Source organism: Heterocephalus glaber, unplaced genomic scaffold (assembly GCF_053883595.1).
Source record: "Heterocephalus glaber isolate CG9 unplaced genomic scaffold, H.glaber_assembly_v1.0 deba00001689, whole genome shotgun sequence".
In the NCBI taxonomy this organism is placed as follows: domain Eukaryota; kingdom Metazoa; phylum Chordata; class Mammalia; order Rodentia; family Bathyergidae; genus Heterocephalus; species Heterocephalus glaber.
The window spans coordinates 8,809,138-8,823,488 of record NW_028258414.1 but is presented as its reverse complement, the minus strand read 5'-3'; the positions used below and the strand labels follow the sequence as shown (position 1 = coordinate 8,823,488).

General features: G+C 52.8%; 1 protein-coding gene across 17 annotated transcripts in view; it reads left to right on the top strand.

Moving 5' to 3' along the window:
• Positions 1–14,351, top strand: part of Megf11 (multiple EGF like domains 11) — a 300,131-nt gene that overhangs the window by 105,820 nt on the left and 179,960 nt on the right. For all 17 annotated transcript variants that reach the window (XR_015446493.1, XM_021237045.2, XM_013076211.3 and 14 more), the window contains 2 exons: positions 91–192; positions 3,910–4,010. Coding sequence is in view for 16 of the 17 variants with exons in the window: in XM_021237045.2 (XP_021092704.2) it covers positions 91–192; positions 3,910–4,010 (203 nt within the window). In the remaining variant the exon portion in view is untranslated. The remainder of the gene's footprint in view (positions 1–90; positions 193–3,909; positions 4,011–14,351) is intronic.

The window sequence follows — 14,351 nt, the reverse complement described above, 5'->3', positions numbered from 1 at the left end:
CCTGGCCTGGGGCTGTGGGCCAGGTGTGCTGGGCAGGGGGCTGCATCCTGACCATCAGCTCAGTGGCTTTGTCTCCCATCTGCTTCTCAGCTATGCCGTCACCGTCCAGGAGTCTTACGCACATCCCTTCGATCAGATCTACTACACTCGCTGCGCAGACATCCTGAACTGGTTCAAGTGCACCAGGCACCGGTGAGTGTGGCTCTCGGGTGCTGGGCAGGGGGAGGTCAGGAAAGACCCCGAGGCAGGGGTGTCCACACCCTTGCTGCTCCGTCTGCACACTGAACGCCAGAGCAGCCTGTGACAGGACTCAGTCGTGACAGATGAGGAGTGGGTGGACCCCATGATCCCAGTGCGTAGAGCCCCCTGCCCCGTAGTGGTGAGCCGGGCAGAAGCACATTGGGTCCTGGCTGCCTTTACTTCCCTCTCTCTTCTCCAATCCCCGAGGATCACCCAGGAGAGTGGTCACCTAGTGTCACTGATTGTTAGAATCACCTCCCAAGTAAACTGCTCGTCTTGGGTCCTTGGGTCCTTGTCTAGGGTTTGCAGAAACCTAGAGAGCCACTGTCGGAGCAGTTATGACTCCATGCCAGGGCATCTGGCTCAGACAGCAGAGTATTAGGCCGGAATTCAGCAACATCTTGGCACCTTGACCACATCCCTTTAGCAGTGCTCAACACACATAACTGTACATGATAATCCCGTGCCTCTCTCTGAGCCCTCCTGCAATTCATGATGTGCTTTCTTGTCACGGGAGAGAAAGGAGAGAAGGAGTAGGGATATGTTTGGAGGGATGATCCTGGGAAAGTCACTTGATTTTGAGATTACCAGTGTACTCATCAAACGTATAATAATCCTTGCTGTGCTTGAATGCAGGATCCAATGAGGGCAGGAATGTGTTGATTCTTTGAGAAGTACAGGGAGGAATGGGGAAAAGGTGTGAGGTATTAGACACATGTGAGGTAGCATTATTTTGGGAGAGGTGAGAAAGTAGCAGAAGAATAAATAAGGAACACGGTAAGGCTGCATAGTGGCCCTTTTCTTTGCTATTAAACATCTGTGATGATTCCAAATCTTTCTTCTGCTGCTTCCTTCTCAATTCAGCTCCTCTCAGGGTTTAGGTGGGATTCCTGGTCGGCAGCAACATGGACTGGGAAGCTTGCTTTGTGCAGAAAGCTCAAGTCCTGGTTTTCTTCAATACGTTGCTACTAACTTGCTTTGAGACACAGAGCATAGATATAATATCTGCTTTCAAATCCTTTATACTCCACGACACCTGAGACATCTCAGGGTTGGTCTTCGTTGGACAGGGAATATTTTCGCCTTTCTTTGCATGTCTAATAATTCTGGCTTGTATTCTGGATATCACAAATGACATAGTGTAGAGACTGGATTCTGTTATGTTCTTCTAGGGAGTGTTAGTTTTTAGAAAGTATTTGTTTTAGGAGCCAGTTGACTGGGCTTACCCCAGATTCCAAGCCCTGAAGGTTCAGTATTTTTAGCCTTAGCTAGACTGCTTGGAATCTGCCCTCCACAGACATAACTCAGGGGCCTAAGTTTGGGCAGAGATTTGACAAAGAACTGGGGCTTCCTTTGGTGGCTCCCTCCTTTCTGAGTTTTCCCCTTGCATTTAATATCCATTGGCTCCACCCTTGCCTTGCCTTGTGGGTCCTCCAACTGGAGAGGCTGTGCTTTCTGTCTGAGTTGCAGTCATCCAGAGTATTGTTGAACTGCCTGCTTGGGGCGTTATTCTTCCAGATGTCCACACCCGCCAGTGTCTGCCACTTCTGTTCTCTCTTTAGTGCCTTCAGGGAGTTGCTTTTTCTGTTTCTCCAGATTTCACAGTTGTTATTAACAGAAAGTTTGGGTCAGTAGTTGCTCCTCAGCCGTTACCACGTGTCCTTCCTCTTGCTTTGGCTGTGAAGTGTGGACGCTGGATGGAATGATCCTTCCTGACCGCCTCTCTGTTGCCAGACTTGGCTGCCTGTGGCCCTCATCAAGGGTAGAGGGAGAAATTGGAGTTCCGCTGTTCCCCGGATCTCTGGCTTCATGGCTAGAGCCTGCTTTGCTCTAAGCTGTGGCTCTTGTGGGTGCTTCGAGGCCATGGCTGCTGTCCGTCCCCACTGGGGCTGGGTGAGTGAGTGGCTGCTTTCCTGGAGCATGCTAAATTGTTGGGTCACTGCGAAGCAGCTTTCCTGATCACCCGGGTGTGGATGCTGACGGTGGCAGCACTGGCAGCTCTGGTGTGATGCAGCTTGTCTCGCTCAGCATCCTTCTCCCGAGAGCAGCCTGGCCCTAGTCCCCTGCCCTCTCCTGATTCCCACACTGGCAGCAAACACAGGTTGGGGAGCCGAGGGCAGGGGGTAGCATCTCTGTCCTGAGGACATTAGGGATGCTGAGGCCTCCTCCCCGTTGGAGGGCAGGGCCCATCCTGATTGGTGGAGAGAATGGGCCAGATGACCTCTGAGCTCTGAGGCGACTGTGAACCATCCTTTATCTCAGAGGTTCACACCACCCTGAAACTGCCCGGAGCTGCCTTCCTGTGCCAGGGGAGCAATTTCCCTGGAAGACCAGCTCACCTTCTGTTATGAGCCTTTGACCAAGTGGAATGACTTTTGCTTATGACCTTCCCAGATACCACACATTTCCCAGAGGCCTGAGTTGCCGCTTGTCATGAAGTGAGGGCTTTAAGGACCAAGAAGGCTGCTCCACCTATGCTGGGGGACTCCCTTCCTCACCTGGCCAGGTCCTCCCTGGGAGGCAGGTGTAGGCATCTGGTCCCTGCCACTGGCTGCAGAGGAGGTAACCCAGGGCAGGCACCGTTGGGTGTTGACTCAGGGACTGGAAAGATCTTATCTTCAAGACCCAGAACTGGGCTTGCTCCTTGTTATACTCCACGACCACGGAGCATTTCTTCCTCTCTGGTCTCTGACGGTCATTTCAAATCTCCTCCTCACTAACTCTGCTTGCAGCAATGGGGTTTTGCCCATCCAGACCCCATTTTGATTCCCATCCCAGGACTCAGTCTTCACGCTGTCCCTAGTCTCCTTGCCTCAGTCCTTCCCTGTGGCCATCTGGAAGGCTGGAAGCCATGCTGTGAAACTCAGTTTTCTCATCTAAAGGGTAGGGGCTGAGGAGAACACTAGATAAGAATGCAGTCTCTAAAAAAGAAATAGAAGAAACCAAACAGGCAAGGGCCTGATCATGGTACTGCCTTGGAGGTTGTAGACCGAATCTTGCCTTTGAACCAATAGCAGAGGGCCAAGTCTGCGTCAGGACTAGAACCCAGGCCTCTGTCTCCCAGGCAGGGCATCACTGCCCTTTGGGCCCCCATGGGCTCAGCTCAGGGCTTCCCAGGAACAGGGCTTCCCCAGGCGTCTCTGCAGGAGGTGTTGTTTGGGTGGAGAAAGATTCATTTGGTGCTGATTGTGGCTCAGAGTCTTTTTGCTGCCTCTGCCCCAATTCCCCAAGTGGTGGGTCCGTCCCGGGGGCCTGGAGTGGTCCCCTGGGTGGGGTCGGGGGCGTGCAGGCACAGAGCTCTTGGGGTTGACTCCTGTAAGGGTTCCCATGGGCTGCTTAGCCCAGAACCCGAGGTCTCAAAGGACTAAGGAGGATCCCGCGGTGGCCTGCACAATGTCACCCCACAAGGCTCCCCCCAGCCCTCCTGTTCAGAGGAGCCTAGGGAAATGAGCAGGCTCTGTAGACATCGTGTCCCTGACACATTCCACACCACAGCGGCCCAATCCCTCCATCGATCTCACTTTATTGTGTTCCTTCATATTTGAGGCCGCCATGCATTTTAAAGTAATTATTGAATGGCATCCTCCATACAGCTTAACACAAATATCATTCTAAATGGGAGGGATTGATTTTCAATACTTTCAAGTGGCTTTCTCCCTTGTGCCTTAGGATCAGTTACAAAACGGCGTATCGGCGCGGCCTCAGGACCATGTACCGGCGCCGGTCCCAGTGCTGCCCCGGTTACTATGAGAACGGCAACTTCTGCATACGTACGTAGTGCGGGGCTGGTGGGCTGGCCTCCGCGGGCATGGAGGTGGGGGCAGGCTCCTCGTTCAGGGCCCCTGGGCAGCAGGCCTCAGCCCACCCAGGACTACTGAAGTCTCCCCTTTACCTGTGCTCAGAGGGCATAAAAGATGAGCTCAGCCTCCTTACAGAAGGAGAGGAGCAGGGCAGTCCTAGGCTTGATGGAGGTGAAGAGCAATGGATGCTTCTCGGAGGAGCACTGAATGCTGGGCACAGGGCTAAGATCGATGAACAGCACTCGCAGTCCTTAAGAGGAGGCTGGCAAGGGTAAGAGAGGCCGTGAGGGAGGGTCCCGGGAAGTGGCTCCGAAAGGGACTGGAGGACAGTGAAGGAAAAAGGGACTGGTGAAGGGACAGCATTACGTCTTTGCCTGGTCATCTGTAACAGCCAAAGATGGTGACCACAGTGTCCCCCAGCAAGGCAGGTGCTGAGGTGCTGGCAGCTGAAGGGCTCCTGGGGACCAGCAGTGTGTGGCGCCCTGGACCAGCCTGCTCATAAGGCTCTGGGAAGCTGCTCAGCCTTCCCCCAGGGGACTTTTCAGGGGGCCTCTGAACACTGCCCGGACTGCAGGCGCTTGTCCAAGAAGCTGCTTAATGACTGAGGGGAGACCCCACCCCAAGGCGGTTGTCTTTTCCTTGCTAGTGTTTTCCTCACCATCTGGGGGGAAGGGGGTGGGGTGGACAGAGGGCTGGGTGAAGAACGCAGCCTGAAGGGAGAACCAGGAGAGGCTGGTTGTTGGTATATTGGGGACAGAATGACAGTTTTCCCCTCCTGCTGTTCAATTGCCCCTAATGCTGGAGAAACTCGATTCTAATTGGATGACAGCAATGAGTGAAAAATGCTCCTGCAAATGGGTTCAATAGCGAGGTTTTTCAGGAAATATACAAAGAATCCCACACAAAGCAAATTCCAGAGGCTGTTTCTTTGGTTTTGTTTTTGGTACCAGGGATCCAACTCAGGACCTTGTGCTTTTGAGGCAGGTGAGGCGCCACTGAGCTAAATCCCTGGCCCAGAGGCTGTTTCTCAGTAGCAGGGCAGGGAACAGAGCTAGGACACTGGGGCGACCCCGGGGATCAGGGTGGAAACAGGGTTGACGCTAAGCTCTGGCTGCTCCAAGAGCTCGAGTAGGGCCGCCCAGTTGGGGTGCAGGCTCATAAAACCTGAGCTGGGCCTGTCAAGCCCGTGGCCGGATGATGGACTTCAGAAATTATGCAGGAGTTGGGACATCAGCACCGGCTCCAGGACAGATGGGCATGTTCTAATTCCCAGGAGCAGATGCAGTAAGCGCTTGGAAAATGAAGGCCGAGCAGAAGTGCTCTGTGTCCTGATCTCTGGGCACGGTCTTGCTGACAGGGAGGACAGTTCCTGACCTTTTGGCCCACTCCTTACATAACCATAACTGCAGGACACTTCCTGCCAAACTGGAGGCCACAGGCTGTCCCCAGTGAAGCCACCTGGAAAAGCCACTTTGAGAACTGAAGCTTTTCCTGTGATGAGACAGCAGCATTTCAGGAGTGACATAGGATACGGGGGCACGGTGGTAGGGGCGACACAGGGCCACAGCCCTGGGGTTGAGCCACTGTGTTGCTCCCAGCTTTCTCCCCTCTCCATCTGCATGGAGTTCTGGGCACACCGTGTGCCAGGCCCCAGTCCGGTCATTCTTTTTTTTTTTTTTTTGGTTACCGGGGATCAAACGCGGGTCCTTGTGCTTGCACAGGAAGACGGCGAAACCACTGAGCTAAATCCCCGGCCCCAGTCCGGTCATTCTTCTTGCACTGACGCATGTACTCCTCACAACGGCCCTGTGAGGAGGGCACTTTTCTTTCATTGTACAGATGGGAAAACCGAGTCATGGCGGGATTAAGTAAGTCACTCAAGATCACACAACTAGAAAGTGGCTGTGAGCGAGGGCTGCCTGGCTCCAGGGTCACATCACATGCTGCTGAGACAGGCTGCTTCTTGCTGAGTGAGCCCAGGTGAGACTGGACCTCCCAGCCCCTCTGTTTCCGCTCCCATAGAACTGGGACAGTGACACCTGCATCACCGGGCTCCATAAACGTCAGTTCCCTTCCCCATGGCCTTGGTTATGAATGATTTTCTTAGTCACGGCTTTTACTTTAATTGCTCAAATTGGTCCATGAATTCTTCCCCTGGGGGAAATGTACTCTACAAATATAAAGCTGCACTATGGGATCCTTGGACCCCTGGTAAGGGATTTCTGCCATGCGCTTGTGTTTATCCATTCAGCGTACTTTTGTGGCTTCCTACTGTGCAGGAGGCACGGAACAGTGACACAGGTGACAGGTGGCAGCTGCTTTTGAGAACCCACAGCCTGCCTGAAGGAGGTAGTTCAGGGAGGGCATGAGCGTGCTGGTGAGCTGGAAGGGGAGGGGAGGCTGGCTAGGTAGCAGTACCAGCTGCTCAGGGTAGCCATAGCAGAGTCCAGCAGGTCGGTGGCTTACACAGTGTCATATTGTCTCTCAGTTCTGCAGATCAGAAGCCTGAGACAGAGGTGTTGGTAGGGCAGCTTCCTTCTGTGGGCTGTGAAGGGTACATTTCATCTGTCTGAGGTCACCCTTCTGGCTTCCAGCAGCTTCTTACTTATGACAGCACAACCTCAACCCTCATGTGGCATTTTCCTTGTATGCATGTTGCCTGTCTGTCTCCAGATTTCCTTTTTTTAATAAGAACATAAGTCATGTTGGAATCAGGCCCCCCTTAAGGGCCTCATCTTCACTTGATTACAGCCTGCAAGACCTCGTCTCCAAATAAGCTCATGTTCTGAGTTCCCAGGGGTTAAGTCTTCAACCTGTGAATGCTGGTGAGGTGGAGTTCAGCCTGTCATAGGTGGGGTCACCTGTCACCAGCAACTGCTCCCCGCTGCTTGTGATGGGTGGGGGTGGGGAGCCAGCTCGGCAGACCCAGGGGTGGGGAACTTGTGAGAGGGAGAAATGGGAGGAGCTTGTCGACCTGGTGCACCCCCCCCCCACCATGGGGGTGAGGACCCCTCTGGCTTCTCCAGAACCAGACTAGAACCTCTCCCCTCTGGTCATCTGCAGATACAGCTGAATCTGCCCGTCGCCGCCCACTTTGTCACCAGTATCTGCCCTTCAAAAATATCAACCTAATACCAGAGGGGGGTGTTGGGCTGGGTTATGCTGCGATAACAAACAAAGCCCTAATCCGAGTGGCTTAAAATAGAGTTTTATTCCTCGTTCCTGTCTTGTGCCTGTTGTGGGCTTGCTGGGTGCTGGGGTCTCTTCCTTACCAACCTCACTGTGGGACCACGGCTGAGGGGCACAAGTCTCTGGCATGCTGGGGAGAGAGACAGACGGGGAGAGGGGTGGGGAGAGAGAGAGAGAGAGAGAGAGAGAACACGAGAGAGGGCTCTGCGAGTCTGAAACATCCAGTGCGCAGTATTAAAGCCTATCACAGCCCCCACAGGATGCCCGTCCTCATAGCTCACAGCTCGTGCTAATGTCTCCTCACATGCATAATACGATGGGCTGGACCTAGGGACAGTACTGTCGCCCAGGGGGTTGCAAACTTGCTGGCACCCAGTCAGGATCACCTGAAGGGCTTGTTACCTAACAGACTGAGAATTTGCATTTCGAACAAGTTCACCCGAGATTGCTGCCAGGCTTTCCAGGGACACCTGGAGCCTCACTGTGAGAAAGCTCAGGCTACATTACGCTGAGGGGCGGTTTCAGTGTGTGGGTGCGAGCAGCGAGGCCCACAGGTGTGTCCCCTTGGTACTCAGGGCCTCTGCTCATGCGCAGCAGGGAGGGCCTTCTACCTGCCCAGCCCCTCTGTCTCCCGTTTCCCGAAGAGGAGTTCATGCCACCAAGCCTCCAGGGATGTCTTTTGGCCTTTCCAGTGGCCATTAGGACTGCAGTGTGGTTCTCACCAACATCTAGGAGCTGAGGAACTGACCAGAAACCCCAGGCAGGTTGCGGTGATGGGTGGCCTGGCTGGGACCTGGGGCACAGTCAGGTTGGGCCCAGAGACGGACTGTGCCCGCTGAGGGGCAGTCAGCAGGCAGGGCCTGGGAGATGGGGTGCCGAGAGGGAGTCTGGGGGTGCATAAGATTTAAACCCAGTGAGCTCCTTGTACCAGTGTTGGGATTCAGGTACTGCATTTTAGTATTGCTCCTTTATGTACTCAATTATTACTTAAATTTAACTCATGTTTACTAATTTCTTTATTCATCATCAGTCCTTGAAGCCCACCTTCCTTGCCTCTTCTCGAAGGGTCTTTAGTCATTCTTGCAGGGAGGGTCTATGAGCGATCAATGCTATACTTTATTCATCTGGAAATGGCATGAGTTTGCCTTGCTCCTAAATGCTGGTTTAGCTGCTTGTAACATTTGAGGATTTTGTTGTTGTTGTCACAGGAAAGACAAAATAATGATGGCTTTTTGGTGCCAGGACGTTTACAGAGTGAACACCCACCCATGTAGGAAATAGAGCAGAAAAGACAGAAAAAAACAGAAGTTCAAACAAGGAAATATAAGGACAGCAACACATTTGACCATTTTTATATAAAACAGAAAAGACATTTTTCCTGCACAAATCAGTGTTGATTTGAGTAATTTGGGGCTTTTTGTATTTTTTTAAAAAAAATCTTTCTATTTTCATTCCTATATGTTTGTGATACATAATGATTACATTTGGTTTGGGGAACCGTGCCCATATATGTGAGATCTTGAAAATTTTTTATTCCTTTGAGGATTGTAGTCATTTGGGGTTGTTTCTTTTCAGCAGAGTGACAATGTGGGTTCTTTGAGTGCTGGATTCTGTCAGTGCATAGCTCAGCAGTTTCTCTAGGATGTGTTTCAGGGCGGAGTTATTTTTATTTATACCATTTGCTTCTCCAGGGTTCACATCTTCAAGCTAAAGACTCATGTCTTTCAGCAGTTCTGGAAAACTCTCAACCATACCTGTTCTGAAATCTCCTCCCCTCCATTCTCTGAATCCTTTTCCGTTGACCTCCAGCATGTTGGACGGACTCACCCTGTTCTCTGTCCCTCCTAAATTCTCATTTTTCACTTCTTATCTCCATGCTTCATCTTGAGCAAGGTCCTCAGATCCATTTTTCAGATCCCAGAGCTCTGCTAATTAACCTGTCTGTTGAGATCTTAATTTCAGTGACTCTGTGTTTCCTTTCTCAGAGTTTTATTGGTTCTTTTGGAGATATGCGTGTTCTTTTTCTGTAGCGTCCTATTCTTTCATTAGGAATTCTGTTCCTCCATTTATTGCTATAATTATTTTAAACATATTTATTTCATAGTCTCTCTCAGATACTTCTGTCTTGAGCTATTAGTTCTGTTAGCCCAGGCTCCTGGAGGAGCTATCAATTCTGTTTGTGATGCTTGCTGAGTGTCGGATGTGGTTGGTGGTTTTCTTGTAGAGGTTGTAGTTGTTTTGCTGTGACCCCTTGAGCCCTTTTGTCTCTCCCTCATGTCCTAGTTGTGCAAGGACCTTGCAGCACATTAGTTTTGCATTTTCTCACGGGCTCAGCATGACTCTTTGGAGGTTTGGGTTGGATTCCATGCTGTGTATGGTGAGGGCTTGGGTTGGTTATTTTCCTGCTTAATGTGAAATTCACATCACAAGAAATTACTCATGCCAAAGTGTGCAATTCAGTGTGGTATCCGGGACAGTCACATGTTGTAGAGATGTTGTCCTTGTCCAGTTCCTGAACGTTTTCATCATCCCAGAATGAGACCCATTTAGCAGTCACTCCTGCCCCTCTCCTGGGAGACCTTTTCCACCCATCCAGATCCCCCTGATTTAACCCTAGGTTGAAAGGCAGCATTTCCACGTTTCCCCTGAGTGGCACCGGCAACTCCCAAGGCCGAGTCCACCCCGTGTGGGTGTTAAATCCTGGGCTCCCACGGAGGCAAGGGGCTGGGAGGTGTGGCCACGACTGGGTCTCATGTTCCCTGGGCTTCCTCTAAAGTCCTCCTTTTTCCTCACATTTAACGATTTACCTTTCTCTCCTTGGAGTTGGCTGTGTATTTTAAAAATTATTTTTACTGTCTTTGGGGGCCACTTCTGTAGCACGGGGAGCTACAATTACCCTTCCTGCCAGGCTGCTGGGTCTGCCCCTGGTCTGCAGTGAGCGGGGGAGGCGGGGCTTTGTAGCCAGACCCTGTGGCGTTTAGTTCAGTGCTTTTGCGGACCAGTCGCTAGCTTGGCAGTGACAGTGACAGTGTTGGTGGACTGCTGTTTTCCCAGCACACTCACACACAGTGTCACCTGCTCAGCTCGGGCCGGGACACCAACATTTGTTACTCTTATGGAAAACAGAGGTGAAGCTCAGAGGGACTAAGTAGCCTGTCCACATGGCCAAGTGGCCAGCTAGGAATTCAGATAGATGGGACTTCAATCCTATACTGTATTGTCCCCTCCTACAGTGGACCATCTCTCAGCCGGAGGGTCCTGGAGCTGGAAGAGAGAAGTGGGGTCGGTCACTGGGCAGGTGGAGAGGTTGTAGAGAGGAGGGGACTAAAGATGCACTGGTTTGATTTCAAAATCTTGCTAAGGTGGGTCCTGCTGGCTGCCAGGGTCAAGGTAGCAAGTGCTTATGGGGCGCGTGTGTGTGTGTGTGTGTGTGTCTGTCTCTCTCTCTCACATGGCTCCCAGGGAAGAGAACTCTGTCCTGGCTGAAAGCCTCCTCTCCAGGGAATCTCACCTGCTGCTGTCACCAGAAACTGCTGATGCCACTCTCTTGGGGCCCCAACACTTGGTGCTGAGCTTTGGTGCCCATAACTGTGTCCATCCATCCTTCTGCCTGTCCGTCCTTCCATCACATTTGTTAGTAAGGCACCAATTCCTTGCAAGTGCTGCTGAGTCCGGGGTCTGGGCAGTGGGGCAGATGCCGTCACAGTGTGAACGGCACAGTTTAAATGGGCAGCCAGGATGTCACCAGGCTGCCTGACCACCCTGACCCGTCCCTGCTGGCTGATGGTCCAAGTTGATCTGGCCTCACTCTGTGGGTTAGAAGATGGGTTTCCATGCTCACAGTAGCTGAGCTCCAGGTGGTGATTCACAGCAACCAAACTCATAAATCCTGATGCTTAACCCTGAGGCCAATTAATTCCTTAACAACGAGAAACACAACTGCTGGAGATTTGTTCTTGCCCACTACTTAGTACTTGTCAGGTCCTCACTGTAGCATGGGTGAATTCAGGTCTGGGGGCCCATGCCCCGTTGTCTCGTGCATATCTTAGACTCCCCTTGTTTCACACTGGGTCCTGCCTGTTTGGGAGCCACATAACGTTGGCTCACTGTGCATTTATCCATCCTGGCTCTGCACTGCCTCGCCTGTCCTGCTGGTAATTCTGGAGGACACCGAACCCGTCCGTCTGCCCTGCTCGGAGGTGAGCTTCTTGGCAAGAGGATCGAGTCTCTGCCACGGCTGCTGCCCATGGCCAGGCACAGGGCTGGCACTTGGTGCCCGTAATTAGCGAATGAACCCCAACACTGAGGGCTCCCCAAGGCAGGCAACGAACTCTGCTTGGGGAGGGAGAACAGGGGCCTGATTCTGGAAGATGAACTGGAATTTACTAGGACAGGGGCTGGGCTGTGAGTAAGACTGTTTTGAAGCCCAGCTGGCCTGAGATGGAATCCCACTCAGGCCCTCTACCAGCTGTGTGACCCTTTCTGAGCCTCAGTTTTCTCATCCATGAAATGGGGCTGCACTGGGCACCTACCCTCTGGGCTACTGTGAGAATAAAATAAATCACTGCAGATGAAGAGAAGCTGTTGGTGACCCCGGTCTTAGGTCCCTGTTTGGGTGCCAACTGTAGGCGACTCTGGGTCCCCGGCCCCATGCTGGGGCATCACCCCAGCTCACTCCACCTCACTCCGCCATAAAGACTCACTGAGGCAGCTCAACATCCGGGCAGCCAGGGGGCTTGTACCTCTAGTCGACCGAGGAGCCCAGAGCCTTCACCCAAACACAGCCACACGCTATCAGGATAGCACAGGATTCATCTGACTTCCATTAGTACCTTCTCTGGTAAACAACTTAACCTCGGCTGTCCTAACTCCTCGCTAATAGGCGCTCGCCCCTGAGTGCAGCCTTTCTCTTTTGTGCTCACAGAGGACCTTAATTCTCCTCTGGTTCTCAACAAGAAGCCTCTGAGGGAAGCCTTGATCAGTGTAGACGCAGCCAGGCTTGTATCTAAGTCTCTTCCCGAGGTCCCGGGCTAGTAACAGATGTAGGGAACAGGGGAAGGGGACGTTACCAGAACCTCTGCAGTGAGTCCTGGTCTCCTGCGGGCCACGGCAGCACACGGCGAATTACAGGAAAGGTAGAAAAATGAGACTGAGAAGAAGCTGAGCTTTGGGTCTGATCAGTGCTGCTCAGGGCAGCAAAGACAAAAACCCCCAGCTTACTGCACCTTTTATTCGGTACCTCGTAACAAATGACTTGCAAGAGAATTCAGTACATCGGGAGAAACAAATGTAACAAATGACTTGCAGAGAGTTCAATAGTTCACATTGGGATGAACAAGGTGTAACAAAAGGCTTGCAGAGAGTTCAGTACATCTCGGGTAAACAAGATGTTAACAGTCCAAGAACAACAAGGAACTGAGCAGATGTTTGTTCTCCCAGGATGTTTCTTGTCCTGGAGAATCACAGCATCACTGGATCACTGAAGTGTCAGTTGTGACCAGAGGCCAAACTGGAGTTATTCTGTAGCTGGGCTGTAGGCAAGAGAACTAGGCTAACCAAATGATTTTTCCCTAGAATTATGTAGCATTGCTCCCAACAAACAGAGGAGGAGCTAGCGTGTCCCCTGAGGGGACCTCTGTGGGAACTTCCCAAAAGCCTACTTTCCATCTTCCCCATCCCCCCCTCATCTCTGCATCCACCTAGTAGGCCACCTCTGATTCTGGTCCTCACTGGGCGTCGGCTATTTGCCTGTTGTCCTCAGCATGCTTCAGGTCCCACCGGGCTGGCCCTAGCCGACTGTCGCCCGCCTTGGCATCCCCTGCTCTCTGCCTGCATGCTCTTCCCCCAGACCACCACGTGGCACCCTGTGGCTGGCTTGTTTCAGGGTCCAGGGCCTGACATGGGAGGCACTTCCTCTGGGAGTAGCAGTCCCTCCCTGGCCTTGTTCTCTGTCCCCTCCACCTGTTTTCTTGGCACTGTCACTGCACCGGAATGTAGTCTCCATAGGGACAAAGGACTTTGATTGTGTTCATAGCTGATGCCTCTACCCCTGGAAAGGTGCCGGGAGTAGAGCAGACATCCAGTAAGTGTTGGATGAGTGAATGAACCAACGAACTGTGAGCTCCTGACATCACTGGGAGTCTGGAGTGGCCGCACAGTATTGGCGGTGCTTAGAACACGATGTGAACTGGAGCCTTTGCCCACTTAGGGTGCTGTCCCCCATCTCCACAAGGGGCTTCCCTTGCTGTGTGGCTTCCCCAGGTCCCATTGCTGACTGATCCCCTCTGTGTTCCCCCCTCCCCCGGCACCTGAACACCCTACTCTCTCTCCCTCCTTGGGGCTTCCTGCTGCTGTCTTGTTTCTGCTTGGTGGCCACAGAACTGGATGTTTTCTGAGCTCCCCAGCCGGTCACTTTCTCTCCCCTTGGGTCCTGATCTCAGCCGCTGTCCTGTTGTCCATGTATCTGTGGTCTCACTGGACAGGGAGCCCTAGAGGCTGCGGGACCCCCACAATCCCTGGTGCCAGCCCAGATCCTGTCTTGGGCAGGCTTGTTGACAGTGCTTTGGGACTCTCACTGTCACTCTACCTAGGGCCCCGGCACCTCACCAGAGTCCCCGTGTCTGCACCTATGTCACGTGTGTGAAGAGCCCACCCTCCCAGAGCTCAGGGACGACCTCTGGGTTGGAGCTGAGCTCCCAGCCACAGGGAGGCTTCGGAAAGAGGGCAGAGGGTGGAGCAAGGCGGCGCCTCCTCCCTCCCTCCCTCCCTCTGTCCTTCCCTCCCTCCCTCCCTCTGTCCTTCCCTCCCTCCCTCCCTCTCTCCTTCCCTCCCTCCCTCCCTCCTTCCCTCCCTCCCTCTCTCCCTCTCTCTCTCTCTCCCTCCCTCCCTCCCTCTCTCCTTCCCTCCCTCCCTCTCTCCTTCCCTCTCTCTCTCTCTCTCTCTCTCTCTCTCTCTCTCTCTCTCTCTCTCTCTCTCTCTCTCTCTCTCTCTCTCTCCCTCTCTCTCCTGGCTGCAGGGATGACTCAGAAGAGTGGCCATTCACAGGGTGCTGCCTTTGCTTCAGTCCCTGAATCGCCTCTGATGCTTGGTCTTTGATGAAGGGAGGCTGAGCGGCCCTCATTC